Below are 27103 nucleotides of genomic sequence, written 5' to 3' on the forward strand. Positions count from 1 at the left end.
TATTCACTTTTTTCAGGATGTGAGAATCTGGCAAGGCCAGCATTTATTATCTATCCCTAATTGCCCCTGAGAAAGTGCGACTGATGTGCCTTCTTGAACTGCTGCAGTCAATGTGACAAGGTTGTTCCCACTGTGATGTTGGTTTTGGGAGCTTTGGAACTTACACCAGTGATGATGAAAGAATGGTGATTTATTTCAAAGGCAATATGCTGTACAGGTCGGAAGGGAACGCAAAGGTAATGGTGTTCCCTCTGCCTCCTGCCTTTATATTTCATGGTGGTAGTGGTCACAGACTTGGGAGGTGCTTCTGAAGTAACCTGGGGCAGGAACTGTAGTACATTTTATATGGTACACACTTCAACCATGATGTGCTGGTGGAGGAGGGAGTCAATGTTTAGGATGGAAAGAGAGACATCAAAATTCAGAGGTGGGGGGTTTACCTTTGATCATAAGCCCATCCGGGACAGCCACACCTCACTGTGGGGACAATGAAAGGTCAGAGCCTGGGTATACTGCAATGAATGTCTCACCAACCAACTCCTCAAAGCCTTTCCATCATCTACAAGGCACAAGTCTGGACTATGATGAAATACTCTCCACATAGCCAGATGAATGCAGTTCCAATAATTCTCAGGAAGTTTGACACCATCCGAGATAATGCAGCCCACTTGATTGGCAGCCAATCCACCATCATAAATATTTATTCCTTCTGCCAGTGCACAGTGGCAGCAGAGTCTGGCATGTACAAAATTCACTGCAGGCTACCTCAACAGCACCTCCCAAGCCCTCAATCTCCACCATCAAGGACAAGGGCAACAGACAAGGAACACAACCACGTGCACACTTCTATCCAAGTCACAGATCATCCTGATGGAAAAATATCACCATTGGATCTAAATCCTGGAACTCCCCATCCAACAGCCCTGTGGAAATATCTTCATCAGAAGGACTGCAATAAAGGACAAGGAAGCTCACCACCACCTTCTCGGGGACAATTACAGATGGTCAGTTAATGCTGGTCTTGCTAACAATGGCAAGATCTCCAAAAAGAATTAATTAAAATCATGTTCAGATCCAGGCAGTTGTAAGCAGAGTGGCAATTTAGGAGCAATTAAGTTCAGGGATGCTTGAGAGACCAGGCCTGGAGGAGTGTAGAGGTTGCAGAGTTGGAGGAGGTCACAGGGAATGGGAGAGCTAGTATGTAGTTGAGAATTTTAAATTGAGGCATTTAGACTGTGAGCCAGTGTGTGTCAGAGAGCAGAGGGTAACGAGGGAAGAGGAATGGTGTGTATTAGGACACAGCAAGCAGAGTGATAGATGACCTCAATTGCAGAGGGTACAAGGTGAGAGGTCAGCCAGGAGATGGCATGGCACAGAAGGTTTATCCAATATTCCTACCCAAAGTTTGCCATTTAATTTTGCATTTCTGGCAGAACTTCATTTTAAATTCTTAGTTCTTTTAACCCCAAGAACATTTCCTGTTTCTGTGTTTCCTCAACACTCCTTCTCCCAATCCATGAAACCATCCCCTTTTAAGCCAAGTGTTGATCCGGTGCTCAGTTGCAAAGGGATCTGAACTCAACATCACTGAAATAATGTGTAAAACATGTTAATATATGCAGCGAAGCATTAAGCTTTTGAAGATTTATGTCTAAACAGACATGTTAATTGAAAATCATTCCTATTAAAATAATTTCTGGTCGAACTCCCTGACAGCTCTATCACTTGTATTTCCGGGTTTCAACACTCACCACATTAAATATTTATTTTCCTGTATATTATATATCAGCTGTGTCTTAGTGGCTATCACTTTCACCATCTGGACAGGATGTCCCACTACATAGAGCTGAGACCTTAATGCAGGCTGATACTCCATGCCAGTTTCAACTGATGATCCCTCAACTAACAACACCAAAAGGGATTATCCAGTCAATTATTTCATTGCTATTCTGGGAGCCTGCAGTTTACAAATTGATCGCTGTGCTTCTAACATTGCAACATCCTTGGGACACATAAGCTGTGGTATAAATGCAAGTTTGTCTTGAGTCTGCAGCCCATCTGTTCTCTTCCCCTTCACCTGCTTCCCATATCCCTTTGGTCAGTCTGGACAAGGGAAGGGTTATCACCTCTGCTTTGATGTATATTCCAGGAGGTTTCATCACATGACCTCCAGGCATCCCATTCCATTGGTCATCAAACACATGCACTGTCTTGGGCTCTGCTTTCCCTTAGCCACTGTGACAATGGATGACATCTTGGATACCCAAATAAATGAATTTACTCATCATTTTGTCCTATTTTTATTAATTTAACAATAAACAATTGCTCAAAAAATTAATGATCGTTTCTTAAGTGCTTTCATTCCTCTCCTGGCTGTCGGGATGAAATCCTGGAAATGAATCTCTAGTTCCTGGATATTCCAGATAGTCTGTAGGGTTGGAAACCCTAACCTAGCTTGTCAACTCCCTTCATCTCTTGAAGATCTGTCCTCTGTGTTTTCCATCACCTTTCTGTTTTTAAAATTAGGTTTTCAACTTTGATTGACAACATTGGAAGAAGATCTTTTCCTGCTTGGCTTCAGTGTGTGAATCTAATGTATTGCTGAAGCACTGCAGTAAAATCTCTCTCTGGATTGACATCACATTATCTGCAGCGCCGGCCCCTGGGAGTGGGACGGATGCTGCATTGTGCAGGCGGGAGTGTTTGGGATGGGAGGGAGTAGTGGGGAAATGTGATAGTCCAAGATATTCTAGAGGCAACAATTAAACTATCAGCATTGTAAGAACGTGTCAGAGAGTGTTAGAGTCAAGACTCTCCTCCATTCAGTGACTGGGCTGCACTAAATAATTGAAAACATCTCTAGCGATTGAGAACAATGCTTCTGAGTTTTAAACTCGGGTCAGGGATTTCTGACAATAGCAGTGAAAGCGAATTGATTTATTAGCTTGCCACTGAAATTCAGATGCACACACATTACCCTACCAATAGACAAGCTACTTCCGAGTTTTGAACATTTGTTTTAATATTCTTTCATGGGTTATGGGTAACCCTTTTATTTCCAATTTATTATCATGAATGGCTGAACCATTTCAAAGGGCAGTTAAGAGTCAATCACATTTATGGGTGTGGAATCACAAAGGCCAGACCAAGCAAGGAGCGTAGATTTCCCCCTCTGAAGCCAACAGCATTTTATTGTAGTCCAGTAGGTTCATGGTTACCATGGAGACTTGTTTTTATATTCTAGATTTTATTTAATTATCTAAATTTAAATTCTTTGGCTGCCATGGTGGTAATTGACCATCCCACAGAAAACTTACAACGGAACGGGTATGGGATACCAGACCTGAGAAGTTTCCAATCCGTCTTTCTGTCCCAACTGGCCTGATCAGACTACGTCCAGAAGGAGGGGGGAGTGTCGGAGCTTGGAATTTGAGGAGAGGTTGCTGGGGGTGGGAAGGAGACAATGTATGGAAGGACTGACGTTGTGTTTGTGAGTGGTGGCATATTGGAGCAGATTATTTGCAGTGTGCTTGGTGGGGCGATTGTGAGTGGGAAGGGGGAAACAGAACCACAGCACAATGGGGAAGTGGGTGGGGGAGGCTGGAGATTGAGAGGGGTGTTGGGGAATTCTCATAGTCAGGATAGTAGGGTGGCCCCAACGAGGAAGGTAAGTTACTAAGCAGCATCATTCCCAGTTTGGCCCTGTGCAGTCAGGAATGTTGTCCAGGAGTGTCTGACAATAGGCACCCCTGCAGCAAAATGGTTCAAGTTTCCTGTCATGTCTGGGAAATGATATCATCCTATATGACCTGACACAGAAATTCTTGATCGAAAGGGTAGTGCCAGGAAGTACCCCAATTGAATTTCCCATTGATTGCGACTGCAGTCTCTACCCACTCCAGGTACAAATGATTTTCAATCACTTAGCACTGAATAAAGACAGGCAATGCAATCTGCTTTCTAGGTACATCAGTCCAGGCCTGTTCTGGTTAACGTACTAGTAACAGAATAACTATGTTACTGTAAACATCATTGAAATTAGACTCCTAGGTGAAGGAATTCACCCTCGGCTGCTTCCACTAACCATATGATTATAGTAGCACCTGTGTGTTGTACTTTGCTTCCAAAATTCAGTTCAACTGACATCAATGACACCAAATTTCAGCAACAATATTCAAGGCACATACCCACTCCTGTATTGAGAGTTTAGCAGAAGCAACAACAGTAAATTTAATCTCCTGGATTCTCTGCCGCTAACTGATTCCATCTTCCCTCTAATGTAATGGGCGGCTTTTTATCTTTTTATGTCAGTCCCACTCGTACAAGACTTGGATGAAAAAGGGAGGAGAAACATAGAAACAGAAGCAGTGACATGGAGGGTTGTGTGGCTTCCACAGAGGGGTGAGTGTAGGCAGAGTTAGTAGTTGAACAATGGCCTTTCATCAGAACAAGATGAGATTTCAGATCTAACAGTACATCGGTGCAGAGTCAGGAAAAAGGAAAGGATCTCTGTTGATTATTTTGTCATTTAATCACTGCTGCCCTCCACTGGATCATGACCCTTTCCACTTTGCAATCTAATTGAAATGTCTAAGATGATTAAAGAAGTTGCTGGAAATGGTCGACAGAAACTATATCCTCATAATGGGGCCAACCTGGAACTAGGGAGCATACCATTCTATTTAGAGTGGCCTGTTGAGGGGTGATAGGAAATGTTTCTTCACACTGAAGATAGAGGGAAACTGAAACTCTTGTTCCAAAAAGCTGCTGAGGCTGGAGGATCGGGTTGAGTCATGGAGTCAAACAGCACGGAAATGGGCCCTTCGGCCCTTCTCGTTCTTGCCAACCAAGATGTCCATCCAAGTTAGTCCTATTTCTTTGTGTTTGGCCCATATCCTTCTAAACCTTTCCTATCCATGTACCTATCCAACTATCTTTTAAATGTTGTTATTGTACCTGCCCCAACTGCTTCCATAGCTCATTCCATATACGTACCACCCTCTGTGTAAAAACCGTTGTCCTTCAAGTTCCTATTAAATCTTTCCCCCTTCACCTTAAACCTATGCCCTTTAGTTCTTGATTCCCTAACCCTGGGATAAAGATTTCTTTCTTTCTTTATTAGTCACATGTACATCGAAACACACAGTGAAATGCATCTTTGTGTAGAGTGTACTGGGGGCAGCCCACAAATGTCGCCACGCTTCCGGTGCCAACATAGCATGCCTACAACTTCCTAACCCGTACATCTTTGGAATGTGGGAGGAAACCGGAGCACCCGGAGGAAACCCACACAGACATGGGGAGAACATACAAGCTCCTTACAGACAGTGGCCAGAATTGAACCCAGGTCACTGACACTGTAATAGTGTTACACTAATTGCTACACTACTGTGCCTGCCTGAATTCATTCACCCCATCTATACCCCTCATGATTTTATACACTTCTGTAAGGTCACCCCTCAGTCTGCTATGTTCCAAAGAAAACATCCTAGCCTGTCCAACCTCTCCCTATAACTCAGTCCCTTGAGTCCTGGCAGCATTGAGTGGGGGATCATTTGAAAATGTGTAAGGATATTATGGATACAGAACCAAAGCAGGAAGACACAGTTAAGGTACAGATTAGCTGTACTCTAATTGAATTGCAGAGGAAGTTTGAGGGTCTAAACAGTGTCTTCCCATTCAGATGAATCCCTTGCGCTTAATTCCACCTTCTGATTCTTTGTTCCCAGCTCTTCATGGTGGACAATGGAGCCGATGACTGGAGAATAGCCATGACGTACGAAAGGATATTCTTCATCTGCTTAGAGCTGTTGGTGTGTGCAATCCACCCGATCCCTGGGCAGTACATCTTCACATGGACCGCACGCCTAGCCTTCAGCTACACAACGTCAATGGCCAATGCAGACGTGGACATTATACTTTCCATCCCCATGTTTCTAAGACTTTATCTCATTGCCAGAGTGATGTTGCTTCACAGTAAACTATTTACTGACGCCTCATCCAGAAGTATTGGAGCGCTCAACAAGATAAACTTCAACACCCGCTTTGTCATGAAGACTCTGATGACGATATGCCCAGGGACTGTGCTCCTGGTCTTTAGTATCTCCTCCTGGATTATTGCTGCCTGGACTGTACGCGTGTGTGAAAGGTAAGGCTTAACCTTGGGATACCTCGCCCTAATGATTGATCTTCGAATGTTTGACTAGACAGTGAGTGATGTAACTGTACACAAACACAATCCAGATGTGGAATCCAGGTTAAATCTTTTTCTTTTATGGGCAAATGTGTTGTCATAGATTCCAGAATCCCAGAGGGGAGGTAAATTCAAAGACCATTGACTGAGGGAACAGCACTTCAACACACACTCCTTCAGAGTGCTATTGGATGCAGCCTGTGTGAGATCTCTGTGGGAGTCTATTTATCAGAATTTATGTTCATTGAGGTGATGATAGCCATGTCAAAATTAATATTATCCTGACAACTGACAACTAGTAAGAGCACTGAGGTTAAATACAGGGTAAATCTCAATACTGTCCTGTCAAACACTCTCAGGTCAGGGACAGCAGGGGTTAGATAAAGAGTAAAGTTCCCTCTAAATTAACCCATCAAACACTCCCAGGGCAGTGACACATAGTTTAGCTACAGAGTAAAACTCTCTCTACAGTCTCCTGTCAAACATTCCCAGGGCAGAGATGGCACATTAGGTACAGAGTAAAACTATCGACACCAACCTATCAAATTCTCTCTGGGCAGGGAAGGCAGGGGGTAGATACAAAGTAAAGCCCTTACACATTGTTAAAGTAACTGAAAGTGTTTTGGGGTAATGCATTTAATGTTGTGAATACGGATGTTTGAAAGGTGTTTGATAAGGCAGTGTATTTGCTGGCAAGTTTGAAGCCCTTGAAATTAGGGACAATGGCAGTGAGTAAATTACTAGAGGGACAAAAGGCACAGAGGAGGGGTTAGCAATTGTTTTACTGGCTAGAGGAATTAATGTAGTGACATTTTCAAGTGGGTACTAATGGACATCTATTCTTATGCTGCACGAACTAAGCCTGGACAGAGGACATAATTGCAAAATTTGCTGATCGCAGGAAACTCGGAAGTAAAGAAACAATTAAGGCTGTTTAATATGATAAATGCGATCGTTATCCTTTTGAATAGAGGCACAACAGCAAGGAATTTTTTCTAAATGACTACAAAACTTTGATTATGTCTCAGCTGGAGTCTAGACACCAAACTATAGGAACTGGAGAGGATGTGAGGAGGTTTGCTGGAATGTTCCCAAGGAGAAGGAACAAAGAGAGACCGAAGAAGCTGGTGTTGCTCCTCTGGATGCAGAGCGTAATGGGGAGAGTTAACTGGCAAGTGGGTTGTCAAACAGTGAATGTAAATTTCAGATAATTGGTAACAGAATCAGTGGCAACAAAAGGGGAAAAAATTGCTAAGCCAGTTGTGATCTAAAAGGGCAGTGGAAGATGATTCAACAGGAACTTTCAAAAGACATTGCAGAAAGAAACTGGGCAGGTAGTTAAGGGAAGATCATTTGCAATGGTACAGGGAAAGAAATTGGGAGTGAGATTGACTGGGCCAAAGAGCCTCTTTTGTCGTAATGATTTTAGGATTCTGTGAAATAATTGTCGTGTGATGAGAAAAGAGCAGGATTGTGGGAATAATTGGAGAGCTCTTTGTAGAGATGGCCCAGATATGATGGGCTGGATGGGCTGAATGGCCCTTCCACCTCATATGTGTGTCTATGTGTCTTTGCTCACTTTGTTTCAGTCTCTTATTCCTATACGTTTTCTTCCTTCTCTCCCTCACACTTGGTCACCTTTCCTCATTCAATCTCCCTCCCCAAAACTTGCTCATTCTCCCTCTTTTACACATTCTCTCTCTCTCTCTCTCTCTCGCTCTCTCTCTCTCTCTCTCTCTCTCTCTCTCTCTCGCTCTCTCTCTCTCTCTCTCTCTCTCTCTCTCTCTCTCTCTCTTTCACTCTTGCCACCTCCTCCAATGTCTGGCACCACCAACCCCAGGCTGCCATCTCCCACCTCTTGCTTCAGCACTAAAATCTTGGTCAAACACAACACAGGTAGAAAACTGGTACAAAATTATGTGTCCTGGATTTATCAAAGAGCAAGTCATTGGCTGTTGTTTTCTGCTGAGAGTCACTCTTGTGTATGGGTTTCCATTGGGAGTTCATAAAAATTGGTTTCTACAGAGGATGAAGTAGGTAGTGCTCACATGGACGTAAGGGTGGAAATTGCAGAGACTTGGACAACAATCTGCTTTGGATGTGGCAATGATCAGGGGACTGGAGGATTGCAAGTGTTACACCATCGTCCATTGAGTAAAACCAACAACCACAAGCTAGTAAAACCTAACACAGCCAGGGGAAACTGATAGAGACTATAAACCAGGACCTTGGAAAAATGTCTATTAATAAATAAAGTTGGGGTTTGTGCAGTGGATCTTGAATATATGAACTCAAAAAAGACATTGAATAAAGCACTACAGATGTTAGCAACATTGATGCCCCTGAGATTAAAAGCTGAGGGCAAAAAGTAGAGGGTAGTGGAGGGCAGTTGTCTTCCAGGGAAGAATGTAGCAGAGTTGCTCAGGGGTTGCCTCAGGGAACTGTTTCATCTTTTAATGAGCTGGACTCAGGTAAACAGGACATTACTTTAAAGTTGCAGATGGCTCAAAAGAAGGTTTAAAAAAGTGAGGATATTAATCAGAAGAGACAGTTCAGGGGAAGAGAAGGTATGGTGAGTTGGAGATGGATGTCAACAGAGTACCCATGAAAATGGGTGTGAGTTTTCAAATGATGTCACCAACAGGTAAAATGTGGATGAGAAATAGGATGTATGTAGGACTACCTAGGAGTGCCATTGTTGGGGATTCTCTGGATGACGGAGTATAGATGTGGATGGACCTGGATAGGAAGAGCCCAGTACAACTAGATACAGAATAGGAGCAGTGATGGAGAGAGAGGATGGAGATGTGCAGGACGGGTTACTGGGGTCACAGCCACACAATGCCTCTTTTGTTTTACTGATCTCGGTTGCTTTGCTACTATGGCAGAGGCAGAAATCTGACTGGACGTTTTGAAACAATGAGTTCTGACTCGGAGGGACATGGATTTGTGAGGCTGGAGATGGACAGCTGGAAGAACAATGGGGTTAAAGGTGGAAGTTCCTGAAGAGAGGGAGTGACAATGGAGCTTGGAAGGGAGGGGGGAACAGAATCCAAAGAAAGGGAATCACTAAGAATGCAGCTAACATGGAGACCTAGAGAACTGCGTCCATTTCTGGGAATGATATCAAGGCCTTGGAGAGGGTGCAGAGATGGATCCAGAAGCAAGAAAATTCAGGTACACCAAAAAGTCTGGATTGTTCTCCTTGGGAGAGATTTACTCAAAGCATCCAAAATAAGGAAAGGTTTAGAAAGAGTAAAGGAGAAATTATTTTCCAGTGAGAGAAGGGTTGGTGAGGAGTCAACACAGATTTAATCTGCAGAAGAACCAGAAGGCAAAAGAAAATCAATTAAGCAATAGGTTATGATGTGGAAAGTGCTGCTTGAAAGGGCAGTGGAAGCAGATTCAATAGGAACTTTCAGAAGGAATTGGGATAAATACTCCAAAGGGAAAAACTTTGCAGGACTGTGGAGGGAGGACAGCGGAGAGAAAATACTTGAAGATTCCTTAGTGAAACCTGACATTCAGCAGGAGGAGGATAAGGGATTTGATCAATTGTACATTCAGGCCTCAGGAACCTTGAACTGGGAGAGATGGACAATGCCAGTTTTCTTGCTGTTGATTGTTAACAATGATGGAAAACATAAAGGAGCCGGATTCTCCTGGACTGGGTCTCCACCACTGAAATTGCAATTAACAAAAGTCAGTCTAATTTTGACACTCTATGCATGTGCCTGAATCACTCAATATCTATTTGAAGATGTTCAGTCAGTTTACAGGAACTTGTGTTAGCTTTCCATATTCACCAAGTGTGTTTAAAGAGCCAACTGCCATGCAAAGAGATCAAAAGGCCACAAAACTAAATCAGAGTTCAATTGTCTGTAAAACAGTCAGCCCCTTTTCAAGAAAAATAGCAAAAATTCTCGTAATCAAACCAACAATTCAGGAGAATAACAAGGAATGGTGCTCATGAAAGCATAGGTCATATGGAGCAGCAATCTGATCTTTATTACCTGTTAGACTGGAATTCAATATCTGAACCCCAAATGGTTCCACCGTGTCTTGGTCTGTATCTGATTCTGTAGTAATCAGACTTTTTCTCATTAGTACCATACCCAAGTGTTATACAGTGACGGATCGGTGATACCAGTACCCCAATGTTAAACCGTGACAGACCCATGTCTACCAGTACTGTTTCCAATATTAGACAGTGACAGACCTGCACCCACCAGTACTGTACTCCATTGATATACAGTGACAGACAGTACCCCACCAGTACTGTACCCCAGTGTTAAAATAGTGACAGACCTGTACCCTGTGTTATGCAGTGTCAGATCTGCACACAACCAGTATCCTAGTTTATTGAAACTTGAATTGCTCTCTGTAGATCCTAGCTCAGTTGGAAGCATCGATACCCAAGAAGCAGATCACCTTAGGCCACATTTGTTTGTGTTTTCCACCACCTAATCTCAATGAAAGATCAGACTTGACATGAGCATCACTGGCATTGCCCATCCCTAATTGCCCTTCAGAAATTATTGATGAGGCTGCCTTCTTGAACCACTGCAACCCTTGGTTTGAAGGTACTTCCACGGTATTGTAAGGGAGGGAGTTCCAGGATTTAGACCCAGCAAACAAGGAAGGAGCAGCAATATATTTTCAAGTCAGGAAGGTGAGTGACTTGGAGGGAACCTGCAAGTGGTGGTGTCCTCCTGTACCTGCTGCCCTTTTTCTTAGTCATAGGAATCATAGAGTTGTTACAGCATAGAAACAGGTTCTTCGGCCCACTGCGTCTATGCTGACCATTTTGGCCTATCTATACTAATCCCACTTTCCTGTCATCAATTCCATATCCCTCTATGCTCATGCTCATTCAAGTACCTGTCAAGATGCCTCTTAAATGTTACTGTTCCTACTTCCATCATCTGCTCTGGTAGCTTCCTGGTTGAAATCACAGGTTTCTGGGGTGCTGTCAAAGTCGCCTTGGTGAGAAGCTGCACTTTTTTTCTGGGTCCTCCTGTGCATCTGATTTGATAACATTTAGACACCCTGTGGACGTACAGCACAAACTAGAGCTTTGCAAAGCACAAAAACAGAACGCTGGAAAGACTCAGCTGGTCGAGCAGCATCTGGAGAGGCAAAAAGGTGAAAGCTGGTCGTTTCAGGTCTTGAACCGTGCAACTTTTGCCTCCATTGATGCTGCTTGACCCGCTGAGTTCTTCCGGCATTTTGTTCTAGATTCCAGCGTCGGCAGCCTCTTTTGCCTTCAGAGCTTTGCAAGGCACGCCTGGAAGCCACTTCAGTAATTTTAGTTTGCACCCATGACCTGCACTATCTGCGACATAGATGCCGAAGGCTGCCTTTCACCAGTTCCTACCTCACTGGTAAAGGCAGATGCTGGGAACCCATTCAGTTACATTGCCTTTAAGGTAGCATCTACCCAATTCCCCTTTGGTCCTTGCTGGAGATTTTCTCCTCCTCCACCCCAGGGCTTCTAACTCTTGCTAGAGGTCCACCTTTGGCCTCCCAACCTGATCCCACACTCTCCCCTCTGACTATCGATGACCAACACTCTTATTCAATAACCAATCCTGCCCTGGACCAACAATCTTGCCTCCCACCACCTAATCCATCCTGTTTACCAGTCCTAACCCCAATGGTCGCCATCAACTGATTGTCCATTCGTTCCATCAGCCCCCTTCCAGTCAGACATTTCCCCCCCCTCACCCCTGGGCCTCTCTCCCCTCTGACCTCACTCCTGCTGACATCAATTTCCTTCACACACTCTGCAATGGGTAGCTTACATGGGAATGCCATTAACATGCAAGACCTGCTCAGTGGTGCCAGAAGTCTTTTATCTCATACACTACCAAATTACTGTGAGCAGGCTCATGCACGAAAGATTTGTTGATTAACCTGCCTAATCAATTTCTAGTCAAGAATGTGGACTTGTCAGGCTGGGTGCTTGTTTCCAGATCAGAGTGCCACAGTCAAGGTATTTCATACAGTGTAAAACGATGGGGAATGTCTCCAGTCATTCGGAATGTCATTTGCCTCAAGTTAGTGCAGTGTGTGAAATCCCTGCAGTAGCATAACATTCCTTCCTGCTTATTGACAATGCATCAGGTTGGACTCCCAAATTGGCAGACTCACACTGGTGTTAGTCACTCTGTTAGGCAGCCTACTCCCATCAGAGAGGACTTCAGAGCAAAGAGCAGATAAAGACCACTGTTATGAAAGCCGCAATGGCTTGAATCACATGGCAGCTCCAAGCACTTCTGATTAGAGAGCACTCTCTATCAAAACACAACAACAAGTTGGGAGTTATGTAAAATTTTAATTAGTGAGGTGCTTCACAGGAGCTCAATCAAAGAGTCTTTGGACACAGAGACTGATGTCTAAAGACTCGGTCAAAGAGATGGGACTTAAGTGGGATCCTGAAGGTGAGAGGGAGGGAGATTGAGGAAGGGGATTCCAGGTTCTACCACAGTAATGGGATCAAATGGAAAGTGAAGATCTCAGAGTCATGGAGAGATACAGCATGGAAACACTGAGTCAGTGTCAACCATCAGGAACCCATTTTTACACTGATCCTATCTTAATCCATTTTATTCTCCTTATATTCACTTTGTCTCCCCCTGGATTCTACCACTCATCTACCACACTAGGGACAACTTACAGGGACTGATTATCTGCCAACCCACACTATTTGGGATCCTTCGAGAGGGGTTGCAGAGAGAGGCAGTGTGGAAAGCAAGGAAGCGGATTTTAAAATCAAGACAATGCTAAAACCAGGAGCCAATATGGGGTCAATGAGCTCTTGGGGTGATGTGTGAATGGAGTCCGTTGGGAGTTGGGGTTTACAGTGAAGTAGCTTTGGTTGAGCTCAAGTTTAGAGAGTGAAAGATTGTGAGTTTATCTATGGGTTGTTTCTGGTATCCATGGAAACCAGTCAGGAGCCCACATGGTGCACCGGCTATGCCTGTGACCATTACTGCAGCATTAATTGTAATGGATTTTTAGTGACAATTAGTGACAGAATTCATTCTTAAAGCTCTGGACAGACCCTGTCAGTTCTGTTCCCATTTGGCCACTGGCAGGTTTTGAACTCCCACTCTATGACGCTGGCAAAGATCCTAAAGTCAGAGTAGGAAAGGTTTCCTATTGCTAAGCAATACTTTATTTATTTACTGGATTAAATAATCTAGGGAATCTGAGATCAAAGCCTGCCCTGGAAATATGATATTTTAAATTCAAATAAAATGATCTGGAAAGAGAAATTTGGTCTCTGTAAAAGCACTATGAAAATGTCGGTCAAAAAGGCCGAATTAGTTCAGTCTTGTTCTATCAGGAAGGAAACCTATCATCCTTACGTAGTCTGTATCTGACCAGTCCAGGCTACTTCAGCCTCTGAAGAGGCAGAGAAAACCACTTAGCCATATCAAAACCTTGCACCACCTTCTCCACACAGACTGCATTGGGTCAAGGACACCCACCACTGCTCAGGGACAAGCAATACATCCTGGCCCTGGTAGGAAGTCCACATCCTGAGCATGGATACAAATAAATATTTCTAGATGCAGCTGTATATTGGGATTGTGTGTGCGTGCGTGCGTGCGTGCGTGCGTGCGTGTGTGTGTGCAATGACTGACTGGCGGACCATATGGTGTCCAGATAGAGCGGATGGATCAAGAGAGTAGGAAATAACCATGAGAGACAAGTCAGTGCCTCAGAATAAGATTTATTATCACTGACTATATGGTGTGAAATTTGTTGTTTTGCGCAGCAGTACAGTGCAAACACATAAAAATTGTTATGAATTACAAAATAAATAGTGCAAAAATAATAATAACGAGGTAGTGCTCGTTGACCGTTCAGAAATCTGATAGCGGAGGGGAAGAAGCTGTTTCTGAATCAATGAAGGTGGGTCTTCAGGCTCCTGTACCTCCTCCTCGGTGGTAGTAACAAGAAGAGGGCATGTCCTGGAATGGTGAGGGTCCTTAAGTGATGGATGCCGCCTTACTGAGGCTCCATGAAAGGGCAGAGAGGGAATGGGAACAAGGTAAAGCCTGGGGAGACAGGGGCACAAAGGTGGAAGCTGTACTAAAAGACTGTTTCTTCCAAAAGTTTTACAATTACCTCACCTGCTTCAATGACTTTTCACAGCAGGAGACACTGGATAACGTGTTCCATAAGTATCAGTGCTAGGACCAGTGCTGTTCATAATTTACACCAATGGAATCAAAAGCAGAATTTCAAACTTTCTACTGATTGTGTGGATAGTCAATGCCAAGGAGGATAGCAATTAATTACAGGGGGATATTAATAACCTCAGTATTAATCAACAAGCTTCAAACCTGGGCCTCTGTACCTCCTCTGCAACTGGATACTCGACTTCCTTATCGGGAGAACCACAGTCAGTGCAGATCGGTAACATCTCTTCCTCGCTGGATAATCAACACAGATGCATCTCTAGGGTGCATGCTTAGCTCACTGCTCTACTAGCTCTACACTCATGACTGTGTGGCCAAGCACAGCTTCAAACACCATCTATAAATTCACTGATGACCACTACTGTTGTTGGTATAATCTCAGATGGCAATGAGGAGGTGTACAGGAGTGAGATAGATTCAGCTGGTTGAGTGGTATCACAACAACAAACTTGCACTCAACATCAATAAGACCAAGGAATTGATTGTTAACTTCAGGAAGGGGAAGTTGGGAGAACATGCACCAGTCCTCATTGAGGTGTCAGCGGTGGAAAGGAACGAGCAGCTTCAAGTTTCCTGGGTGTCAACATCTTGGAGGATCTGACCTGGTCCCAACACATTGATGCAATCACACAGAAGGTATGCCAGTAGCTCTACTTCGTTAGGAGTTTTTAGGAGATTTGGTACGTCACCAAAGACTCTTGCAAATTTCTATAGATGTACAGTGGAGAGCATTCTGACTGGTTGCGTCACTGCCCTGGTATGGAGGCTCAATGCACAGGATCACAAGAGGCTGCAGAGGGTTGTAGACTCAGCCAGCTCCATCACGGGGACAAACCCTCCTCAACATTGAGGACATCTTCAAGAGGTGGTGGCCTCAAGAAGGCAGCATCCATCACTAAAGAGCCTTACCATCCGGGACATGCCCTCTTCTTGTTACTACCAACAGGGAGGAGGTACAGGAGTTTGAAAGACCCACACTCAGTAATTTAGGAACGGCTTCTTCCCCTCCGCCATCAGATTCTGAACAGTCCATGAATCCATGAAACACTACGTCATTATTCCATTTTTTGCACTATTTATTTATTTTGTAATTTACAGTAATTTTATGTCTTTGCACTTACTGCTGCCGCAAAACAACAAATTTCATGACATATATGTCAGTGATAATAAACCTGATCCCGAATGGAAAAATAATTGACAAATGAAGCTCAACACAGAAAGGTGTGAGGTAGCACATTCAGAGTGGAAGAACTGGGAGATCACATTATGTGGAAGGTACAAACCCACAGTGCAGCACACCAAGGCTGAAACAGTTCACAGTACAGATGAGGGACAAAGAAATCTCAGAGTACAAATGCCCCAGTCACTAAAGATTCTAACACAGGTTAGCAAGGTCTTGAAAAAAAGGCAAAGCAAGCACTAGGGTATATTTCTAGAGACACAGAATTGAAAAGGAAGGAAGTTATGTTAAATCTGTAGTTGCTAATCTTGGTTAGACCAGACTGGGTGCAATTCTGGTCGCTGTTATAAAGCTGCTATAAAAAGGCAACATCGAGGGTGCAGAAAAGATTTGAAACCAGAGGTAAGAGCATATGGACTTCAGGAAAGTGTCACTGAGGTAGAAGATCAGCTGTGATAAATGATGGGGTGGGCTAAAAGGGTTGAATGGCCCACGCCTGCTTCTACTTCTTGTATCCTTATGTTCTAGGAGGTTCGAGCAGAACATAAGCATTGGTGTATAATTAACTCTTGATCTCTCAATCTACCTCGTTGTGACCTTGCACTTTATTTTGTCTACCTGCACTGTACTTTCTCTGTAACCATAAACACTAAATTTCTGCATTCTCTTTCTTTTTTTACTACCTTGATGTAATTATATATAGTATGATCTGTCTCATTAGCATGCAAAGCTAAAGCTTTTCACTGTGTCTCAGTACGTGTGACAATAATAAACCAATACCAGACTGGTTGGATCAAATGGCCTGTTTTTCCCTGGCCATCTCTCAGGGAAACATGAATTGGTCCTGTGGTGCACTGTAGAATAGGACTAAGGCAAATAGATAAGTTGTAGGGCAGTGTTACACAGACTGGGCCGTGCATTTAGAACATTAAGGAGGATCTAAGCAGGTGCTTGATTAAAGGATTTAACAGAGTAGATGCAGATAAACTCTCCTGTGGTGGGGGTGATTCACATCAAGGGCAAAACCTTAAAATGGGAGCCAAGTCATTCAAGCACTTACTGATACAAAGGTCAGTGGGAATCTGGAGGACTCTCCATTGAGAGCTGGGGTCAGTTGGAAATTTTAAAACGGGCTGATTAATGTCTGTCATGTGAGGGCATTAAGGTTTATGGAAGCATGGCAGGTAACTGGAATTAAGGTACAGGCCAGCCAAAATCTGACTCAAGGTGTGAGGGACTCACAACTGCTTTCTGGCTGTGTTCTATGCCCCAGTCATCACTTCCAGACTTGTACCCATTTCACTCTCCCTCCCTTCGGTCCTGGTGTACTGCACTGTGGGCTTTATTTCTCCATGGTGTGTTGTACCAGGCTATTTATCTTTGGTGTGTTGCATTGTGAGCTGGACATCTGTGATGTGTGGCAGTGCAGGAGTGTTCAGTCCTTGGTGAGCTTTACTCTGGGCTTTTCTTCCTTGGTGTGTTGCACTAAGTCTGTTCATCTTTATTGTGTTGTATTATGGGCTATTCATCCACAGTGTGCACAGCAGACTGTTTATGTTTGGTGAGCTCGATTGCAGGCTACTTAGCAGTGGTGTTTTGCACATTGTGTGCGTAGCATACTGGTTTGTCATCCTCGGTAAGCAGCACTATGGGCTTTTCCTTGGTGTGTTGTGCCATGGCTATTCATCTTTGTGCTGCATTGGGGCTATTCAGCCTTGGAAATCAGCAGTATGGGTTTTTCCTCCTTGATGTGCCGCATTGTGACTTGTACATTCTAGATATGGTGCATCGTGAGCTATTTAGCCTAGGTGTGCTGCATTGTAAGCTGTTCACCCTTGGGCTATTAAGCCTTAGTATGTTGCACTGTAGGACTTCACCCTTCTGTTAATTAAGTCATATAGGTGCCTTGTTCTCTTGGGCACGGTACTGGAATACATTCTAATGCTCCTTCTCTCCAAATCCTACAGATACCACGATAAACAGGAAGTCACCAGCAACTTTTTAGGAGCAATGTGGCTAATTTCAATCACATTTCTGTCGATTGGATATGGAGACATGGTGCCTCATACATACTGTGGGAAAGGAGTCTGTCTACTAACAGGCATTATGGTAAGAGTTTATGATAAAATGACAGTTAAAACCAAAGTGATTCCACAAACTAGAAAGATGTTGAGTAATGTAGGAAAAATTGAGGAGAAGGTATGGTGAGGGATATTGGAGTTGGTGGGTCAGGGAGATTAGGAATTTGGGGAGATGGTGGGTCAATGATTTCGAGGGATATAAGAGAAGCCTGAGTGGGATCAGGGCTAATGGGCAGACGGCTAGGTTGAATTGGGAATAATGGAGTGGGTTGGTGGTTATGGGGAAAAGGCATTAGGTTTGATCTACAAAAAATCAACTTGTTATCTATTAATATTCTCCTGTTCATATGAACTTCTGTAATTCTGTGTGCCAAACTTTCAGTAACAAATGAAGGTTAATATGATTAAAAACACAGCACAAACATAAATTTTAAAGTACCTCAATCTCTCAGAAGTGTGGGTCCTGAACTCTGGCTTGCTGCAGACACCACGTGCCCCAGCTCCCAATCCCACTGCCCTGCGAGGAAATCCTCTCAACTTTCATTGAAACAGTAAACTAGGGAATGATGCAGAAAATTATTGATCACTCTCGATCCAGTCATTAACAGATGTCCATGGGATGTGCAGTCAAACTTTTAAATGTGTTTAGGAGCTGTAGGGATCAAAGAGCTACAAGTAAGAATGAATGAGGGAGGGGTTGTTGGAAGGAACCAGTTAGAGCCTCCGGGAGGACCAAGAATAGGCTGTCTGAGCCCTCAAGCCTGCAACACCATTCAATAAATTCAGGGCTGATCTGATCCTTTTACTATCTTCCCTCCCAATTCCCACGATCCTCAGTTCTCTTAAATAAGTACTGAAAATACTCAGCATGCCAGTTTAATGTTTCAGGTTGATGAATTTTCACCCTCAATCCCCTTCCTGTCCTAATATCTATTGATTCCAGTCTTGAATCCACTTGATGACCAAGCACCCACAACTTCAGGGGCACAGAATTCCAAAGATTCACATCCCTCTGAATCACTCCACATCTCAGTCAAAAGTGACCTATCCTTTAACCTGAGACTCTGCCCCTTGGTTCTAGACTTTTACCTATGGAAATAGTCTCTTGGCTTCTGTCCTATTAGCCTCTCAGGAGATGTGTGTCACAATGAGATCAGTGCATAAGTTTCTAAACTCCAGGAGTTGCAGGCCAATTTAACTCATTCATTCCTCATTCCAGGAATCAGTCCAGGGAAAAGGAACAAACATCCTTGTGGGACAAGTACAGGGGGAGGAGGGGTTAATGAGTCATTGTGCAGAGGGAGAGAGAGCTATGTTGGACCAAGCAGTGCAGACTGAATGTCAGAAATAAAGGCATTCAGTTTAGTATTCTGCTTCTTACACGAAGTTGGTCTTGGGTAATTGGCAGCTCCAATTTTACACGTATCCAGTTTGCTTTTGGAATCTACAGCTGGCATTTGATTGACTTTTGCCCATTCTCTACTGACCCCCCCACCCCACCAGTCTAATATTGTGTCCATTGATTGTAGAGGAAACCAACAATTCCAGTTGGACACCATCCCAGGACTTGCTGCCCCTGACTGCTTCAGCTCCATATTCTCCCATTGGTTGCCTGGCAATACCTACCCACAGCCAATCAGAAAGTGGTCAGATTCATGCCACCAAATTGGTTGATTCATGATTGTCTTTCAAGCAAACAATTACCTTAAAGAATAAAGAACTTTTTGAAGTGCGGGCTGTTGTAATATAGAACTAAATCCTTAAGTATTTTCTATTCATGGTTATACATCAAAAGAAAATGTAATTCCTTCTGAGGACACGGTGGTTATCTCTACATTTTCCTCTGTAGGGAAATTCCTGGAGACTCCAGGATGATCCTGGATGGTTTCCAGTGCACATGAGGTGGGAAGAGGATACTGTCTGTGTTCTTGTATATTTGTGTATTGTGCTTTTGATTCTTTTGAAGGGAGCTGGGTGTACAGCACTCGTGGTCGCAGTGGTTGCACGGAAACTAGAACTCACCAAAGCTGAGAAGCACGTGCACAACTTCATGATGGACACACAGCTAACAAAGCGGGTGAGAGCTCATTGGGATTGCACATGCCAAGACCCTGGATCTGTATACACACACACACACACCCACCTCAACCTGATCCCCATGTCTCCACATTGGATGTCTGCACTGACCACCATTTGGACACCCTTCCCTGGGACAAAAGGTTGGCTCCCTGACTGACATCCACACCACGTGGGAGCAAGGTTCAATCAGAGTTACTGACACGGAATAATGCCGAGAGGGAGCCGTGGGTGGCAAATGTCCCTGATCCAACCACATCCACAGGAGGAACAGACAGGGAGTTTGCATTTATATTGCACCTTATTGCATCCATAAAACATCCTAAAAAGTTACACAGCCAATAAAGTGGATTAACTAAAGGAAAACAGCAATTAATTTGTGCACAGCAGGATCCCCTGAAGGGCAATAAATAGATAATCTGCTTCTACTGGTGTTGATTACGTGATAAATATTGGCCCCAAGACACTGGGGTGAACTCTCCTGCTCTTCAACAAATATTCAAATGGTGCTGTATGATCTTTTACATCCACCCGAGACAGCAGATTGGATCTCAGATTAATAAATCATCCAGAAGATGGCATCTCCAACAGTATAGCATTGTCTCAGTACCACCCCTCAGACACTGCAGGGTGCAACACTCCCTCAGTACTGCCCCTCTGACAGTACAGTACTCGCTCAGTACTGCCCTTCCAACAGTTCAAGCTGTCCCTCAATACTGACCCTCTGAATGTTCAGTGCTCCAACTACTGCCCCTCAAGAGTGCAATGCTTCCTCTCTACTATCCCTCAACATTCCCTCAATACTGCCTCTTTGACAGTACTGTGATCTGTTAGTACTATTATAGCTAGAGGGCAGTAGACACTGACCACTGTCTGTCCTCAGTACTGCCTGTCCCAACTTTGCAGTGTCTTCTCAGTATTGCCTGTCTGACAGTGCAGTGTTGTCTCAATATTGCCCCTCTGAGTGTAAGTAGAGCAAATAATTAGGAAGGCAAACAGTATGATGGCCTTCATTGCAAGAGGATTTGAGAACAAGAGTAGGGACTCCTTACTCCATTTATATAGCATCCTGGTGTGGTTACAGCTGGAAAATTGTACACAGATCAGGTCTCCCCACCTAAGGAAGAGAATATTTACAAGACAGTACAGCGAAGGTTTGCCGGATTGTTTCTTAGGATAGCAAGTTTCTTGTGTGAGGAGAGATTAAGAAGACTGGACCAATACTCTCATAAGAAAGAGGTGATTTCACTTAAATATTCAAAATTCTTACAGGGCTTGAAAGGGTGGATGCAGAGTCGATGTTTCTTCTGGTTGGTTTGTCTAGAATCAAAGGTCACTGTCTGTAGATGAGGGGTCAGCAATTCAGGACAGAAATGCAAAGTAATTTCTTCACCTATAGGCCAGTGCCCCTTCAGTACCGCCCCGCCAACAGTGTTGTGCTCCCTCTGTACTGCCCCTTCAACAGTGTGGTGCCCCTTCTGTACTGCCCCTTCAACAGTGCAGCGCTCACTCAGTACCACCTCTCCAGCAGTGCAGCATTCCCTCAGGACTGCCTCTCTGACAGTGTGGCACTCCATCAGTAAAGCATTGGTGGTGCTCGTCTGGATTATGCAGTCATTTCTGGAGTGGAATATGAGCCACAAAGATCCCAACCCAGAGGTAAGAACACCACCCACCAGAGGCAGTGTCTTCAGGAGAGCAGGAGGCTCAATGGGAGGAACTTGTAATGACGATTTGATCAGCTAATACTGACCTCTCACTCTGGGTTGGTTTCTTTCAGGTAAAAAACACTGCTGCCAACGTACTCAGGGAAACGTGGCTGATTTACAAACACACCAAACTGGTAAAGAAGATCGATCACGCCAAAGTACGCAAACACCAACGGAAATTTCTACAAGCCATTCACCAGTGAGTACCAGATCTCAGCGCTGCCTTCCCAGGGATTTCCATAGTTTATCCCTGCTAACAGTGAATGCAGTTCCATCTCCCAGGTGTTCCCGTGTGTTGGCCTCCTCGCCTCTACTGGTTGGATCAGCACTGCCATAGTCTGGGCAGTTTGCAGCCGTCAAAGAGTCCACTTCTCTCATTCACCCTTTCTGCTCAACTGAGGCTTTTGGCAACAGTGCCCCCAGTCCCTGTTGTCCACCCTGCAGATGGTCAATATGGTTGGACAGTAGATGGTCCAGTAAAGCAGAGAGCTGGAAATAAGAGTTCAAATCTCACCATGGCAGCTGGGGAATTTAAGTTCCTTATCAGATAAGTCCGGCATGAATAGCTAATGTCTGGAATGGGGACTGTGAAATTACCATATTATCATCCAGAAGAAATAGAAGCAGGAGATGGCCATTCAGCTCATTGTGCCTGTTCAACCCATTGTAAGATCTCACAACGTCACTTTCCTGCACTAACCCGTATCCCTTCTTGCTTAAAACCAGGGACAGGCTGCTGGGCCACCCAGTGGCAGTAAATGAGGCAGCAGGCAGGAAGCACTTGGAAATAACCTGTGACAGAGGGTGGAAGGAAAATGAGTGAGCCCAGGTGGTGGTTAGTAAGCCATTGGGGTCTTTGAGTAGGGGTAGGTGGGTGATCAGGGCTCAGTGAGGGTGGTGGGGAGATTGTTTGCAATGATCTGGATCAGAGAAGCCATCAGGTTTGGGGAGAGAGTGGGGATAGCAAGACAGTGAGAAGTGCCTCATTACAATGGTCTAGCCTCACATAGGGCAGGGCAGGACAGAACAGGCTTGATGGGCCAGCATGTTCTGTATGGAAGGGTTGAAGGGAACCAGGAGATATGGAGGTATAGGAGAAGTCATGAAGGTACAACAAAGGTAGGAAAGACCTGAGCCAAGCATAAATTAGCAAATGTTAATTGTTTGTCCTAGGCATTCAGAAATCAATTAATTATGGTTTTGGACAAAATCCATTTATCATGTTACACAGCAACCCAATCGATTTCAGCCGGGAAGTACCTTGCTGTTGCCCTGAGCCCTGTGCAAGACGATAGCTGCACAGATATCCCTCAGTCTCCAAGGCAGAGAACTAATCGTCTGCGGAAGGATCTCATTTGGCACGGTCTTCTTGTGCCGCTCCTGGAGCTGCCAGATGGCATTGGGCCTGAGTGAACCCAGCAAAGCTGGAAATTCACACTGAGAGGCAAGCTCTCGCCTTGGACAACCTGTTCCCATCACAAAGGGCTTCACAGCAAAATGCAGTTAAAAGCTGCAAGACTATCAACAGGAATTGTTGGGTGGCATGGGAACTCCAATCACATCTGAGGAAAGAAAACCCTTTCTTGAAAGTAACAACAGCAACTTGCATTTATATATCACCCTTAAGGTAGCAAAACATCCCAAAGGACTTACAGAGAGGTTACTAGTCATAACTTGATGCCAACTGAGATAAGGTAACATTGAGGCAGGTGGTTCAATCAAGGGGATACCTTTTGGTGTGTTTTCTTTCTTTTTCAATCTTTTTATTAGTTTTCAAATTAATACAGATTGATATATAGCATCAATATTTATACATGTAATACAAAGAGATCAGGATAACAATCATAGCATATATAATCATAAAGAACAATAAAATATAAAAAAAACCTGTAGATCCAACGATCTCTTAGCAAATAAATATAATATAAAAGAAAGGAGAGAGAAAGATTTATTATATAAATTTAAAAAAACCCAAATCAATAGAAAAAAAAATTATAAACAATATAAACTAAACAAAAACAACTTTTCAAAAGAAAAACAAACAACAGAAAAAGGAGGAAAAAACTGGGCTAAACTTTCTCAGTAGATACAGAACAACATTATGTCGTCAACTTCGTTCCTCCAAGTTGGAGAGTTATTGAAAGGGGATCTACATCATGTGAAAATATTGAATAAATGGACTCCAAATGTCTTCAAACTTAAGCGAAGGATCAACAGTACCATTCCTGATTTTTTCCAAGTTTAAACATGAAATAAATTGAGAAAACCATTGAAAAGTAGTAGAGGGTATTGGATCCTTCCATTTAAGCAAAATGGATCGTTTGGCCATTAATGTAACAAAAGCAATCATATGGTTAGCGGAAGGAGATAAATGGCCAGACTCTATCCTTGGTAGTCCAAAAATTGCAGTGATAGGGTGAGGTTGTAAATCAATCTTCAATACGTTTGAAATAAGCTTTTGGTGTGTTTTAAAGGAGAAAAGAGGGGTAGAGAGATAGAGATATTCAGGGAGACATTTCTGAACTTAGAGCCTTGGCAGCTGAAGACACAGCTGCCATTGGTGGACAGAGTAAACATGGGAGCAACAAACGATCTGCTGGAGTAACTCAGTGGGTCCGGCAACACTTGTGGGGGGAAAGGAATTGCTGAAACCAGGACTGAGTGGAGAGGGAAGATAGCCAGTATGAAGAGGAGAGCTGGAGTGGTGAGACAGAAGCCAGAGATGATTGGTGGACTGGGGGGGGGGGGGGGGGGAGAGAGGGAGGTGTGTTGAGGAATGACGGGCAGATTGAGCCAGGTAGGGGAGGGGAGGGGAGGGGAAAGGGGTGGAGTTGAGAGACATGATAGATGGAGGCAGACCAAAATAAAGAAGGAAGATGGGGCCTGGAGGGGGTGGTGAGGATGAGGGTGGAGACAGCTGCCGGAGGGTGATAAGCAGGAACACAAAGCTTACCAGTACTGGAATCTGATCAGTAAGGAAGGTGATAATGGGAACCATTAGGGGAGAGGTGAAGGGCAGATGGAACCAGGACCAGACGGGGGTGGGGGTTGGAGGGAGAGCCGGCGGATGAAATATGTGGGTAGTAGGTGGATGGAACTGGGAGTGGGGCGTGCGGGGGGTGGGAGAACAGAAATGGGTGATGGGGGGGCTGGAGGGCAGATGTGGGAAAGGGGACAACATAAATATAGGCAGGTGAGAGAGGCCAGAATTAAAGGAGCTCAGAAGTATATTGGGGTTAGATAATTTAGCCATGGAGGGATATGAAAGCAAGGATCCAACATGAGTCCTTGAGCACTGAGGTGATGGGTGGTTGGAACTTGGTGTGAGTTAGGATTTGGGCAGCAGAGCTTTAGATGAATTTAGGCTTACAAGGCATGGAACAGGGCAGGTCAGCCAGAGAGTGCTGGAGGAATCAAGACTAGTGTGACTAAAGGAACGGATGAGAGTTTAGCCCCTAAGCTGTTCTTTAAAATCTTCCTTCTTCACCTACCTTATTATCTCCTTATATGGCTCAGTGGCAAATTTTTGTCTGATATTTCTCATATTAAGTGTCCTGGAAGGTTTGCTTCATTACAGGTGCTTTTTAAACACATGCCCTCAAATTCTTTAATAAGGAATTAGTGACAAGACATTGAGGCAGTCAAGTGGAATCAGCATGGTTTTATAAAGCACCTAGCAAAGGGGATTGGTCAGTAGTCAGTGTCTGCATTGTGAAAACCATCTGCAACATCCTTAAAGCAAAATGAACAAAAGTGTAAATTCTTAATGATTATTGCTGACACAGAGTTTTAGTGATGAAAAAATATAAAATAATGATTGTCTACATAGGCCGTCAGGAGTGTTTTTCTATTTTGTTTTCTGTTAATAATCTGCTACAAGAAGATTAACATGCTATTGACAGGCTCCAGCTTCCAGGCTGTGGTCAGTGGGCTTCAGTGAGAGACATTTATCTTCACTATTAGAGTGTCTGTCGTGGACTTGGCCACAAACACTAGCCTGCAGATTGGATTTCACCAGTTTTTGGTGCATTAAGTGTAAGCTATGGTTAAGCCCAATGCCAAATCAGAGTCACTAAACAAATCGGGACATTCTTGCTTTAAGAAAGCACCATTACACATTAAGAGAGGTTAAAACTTGACCTCGCACTTCTTTTCTATTCCCTCATATAATGGGCAAGCAGCATTAATGGTGATCATACGCTGATCTGTGGGAAATGGGTTTGCGCTGCTAAAGCGAGGCTGTCGTGGAGATGTCAAGGGGGTGGGTGTGGATCTGAAAAAAAGGGAGGGTGATGGGGGACTTTGAGGAAGAGAGGATAAGATCACATTGGTTTCCTATGTCTGTAGGTATCCTCCTGCCCCCAATATTAGGTCACAGTTAGAGGATTTTATGAATTTCAGTTATCAGCTCACAGAATCCCTGATATTGTCCAAAGGCCTTGTAGAAGTAGAGATTATATTGGTATTGGTTTATTATTGTCACTTGTACCAAGGTACAGTGAAAAGCTTGTCTTACAAACTGATCGTACAGGTCAATTCATTACACAGTGCAGTTACATTGAGTTGGTACAGAGTGCATTGATGTAGTACAGGTAAAAACAATGACACTACAGCGTAAAGTGTCACAGCTACAGAGAAAGTGCAGTGCAATAAGGTGCGAGGTCACAACAAGGTAGATCGTGAGGTTATAGTCCATCTCATTTTATAAGGGAACTGTTCAATAGTCTTATCACAGTGGGGTAGAAGCTGTCCTTAAGTCTGGTGGTACGTGCCTTCAGGCTCCTGTATCTTCTATCCGATGGAAGAGGAGAGAAGAGAGAATGTCCTGGGTGGGTGGGGTCTTTGATTATGCTGGCTGCTACACCAAGACGAAAGGTAAAGACAGAGTCCAAGGAGGGGAGGCTGGTGTCCTTGATGCGCCAGGCTGTGTCCACAACTCTCTGCAGTTTCTTGCAGTCCTGGGCAGAGCAGTTGCTGTACCAAGCCATGATACATCCAGACAGGATATTTTCTATGGTGCATCTGTAAATGTTGGTGAGAGTCAAAGGGGATAAACCAAATTTCTTTAGCCTCCTGAGGAAGTAGATGGAAGTAGATGGAGATGGAAGTTATATGGGAGATTTTCAAAATCCCAGGGGGTCAGTTTAAACCATCTAGGTTTTATTACTTTCAACTGTGTGCTGTAATGTAGGAAATGTGGTATGCAACTTTTGCAGAGCAAGCTCCCACAAACAGGAATGTGGTAATAACCAGATAATCTGTTTTATTGATGTTGATCAAGGGATGAATTTTGGCCTCAAGTTACAAGGGAGAATTGCCTAGCCCTTCCTTGAATTAATGGCAATGGGGTTTGTTTTAAAGTTATGTTCAAAACATGACACTTCTGAGGGTGTAGCATTCCCTAAGTACTGCAACGCCAGCCTAGACTTTCATGCTAATCCTCAGTTTGAGACTTGAACCTACAAACTTCTAAATTGGAGGCAATAGTGCTATCCGCCAAGCCAGAGTTAACACAAGGGGTTACCCTGACACATGCAACCTGAAGGGCACCAGAACCAATGCCAATGCGATTAATGCCCTGAAGATGGTACTTGTACATTGAAAAGATCTCAACAACAGCTACAGTTAAGACGCTTGCAGAGGACAAAAAA

General features: G+C 43.9%; 1 protein-coding gene across 2 annotated transcripts in view; it reads left to right on the plus strand.

Annotated features, from left to right (window-relative positions):
• kcnn1a (potassium intermediate/small conductance calcium-activated channel, subfamily N, member 1a) overlaps nucleotides 1-27103 on the plus strand; it is a 75257-nt gene that overhangs the window by 41053 nt on the left and 7101 nt on the right. For both annotated transcript variants that reach the window (XM_052037691.1, XM_052037692.1), the window contains 4 exons: nucleotides 5730-6148; nucleotides 17554-17695; nucleotides 19634-19744; nucleotides 21524-21651. In XM_052037691.1, the coding sequence (XP_051893651.1) occupies nucleotides 5730-6148; nucleotides 17554-17695; nucleotides 19634-19744; nucleotides 21524-21651 (800 nt within the window). The remainder of the gene's footprint in view (nucleotides 1-5729; nucleotides 6149-17553; nucleotides 17696-19633; nucleotides 19745-21523; nucleotides 21652-27103) is intronic.

The sequence above is a fragment of the Pristis pectinata genome, chromosome 24 (assembly GCF_009764475.1).
Source record: "Pristis pectinata isolate sPriPec2 chromosome 24, sPriPec2.1.pri, whole genome shotgun sequence".
Classification (NCBI taxonomy): domain Eukaryota; kingdom Metazoa; phylum Chordata; class Chondrichthyes; order Rhinopristiformes; family Pristidae; genus Pristis; species Pristis pectinata.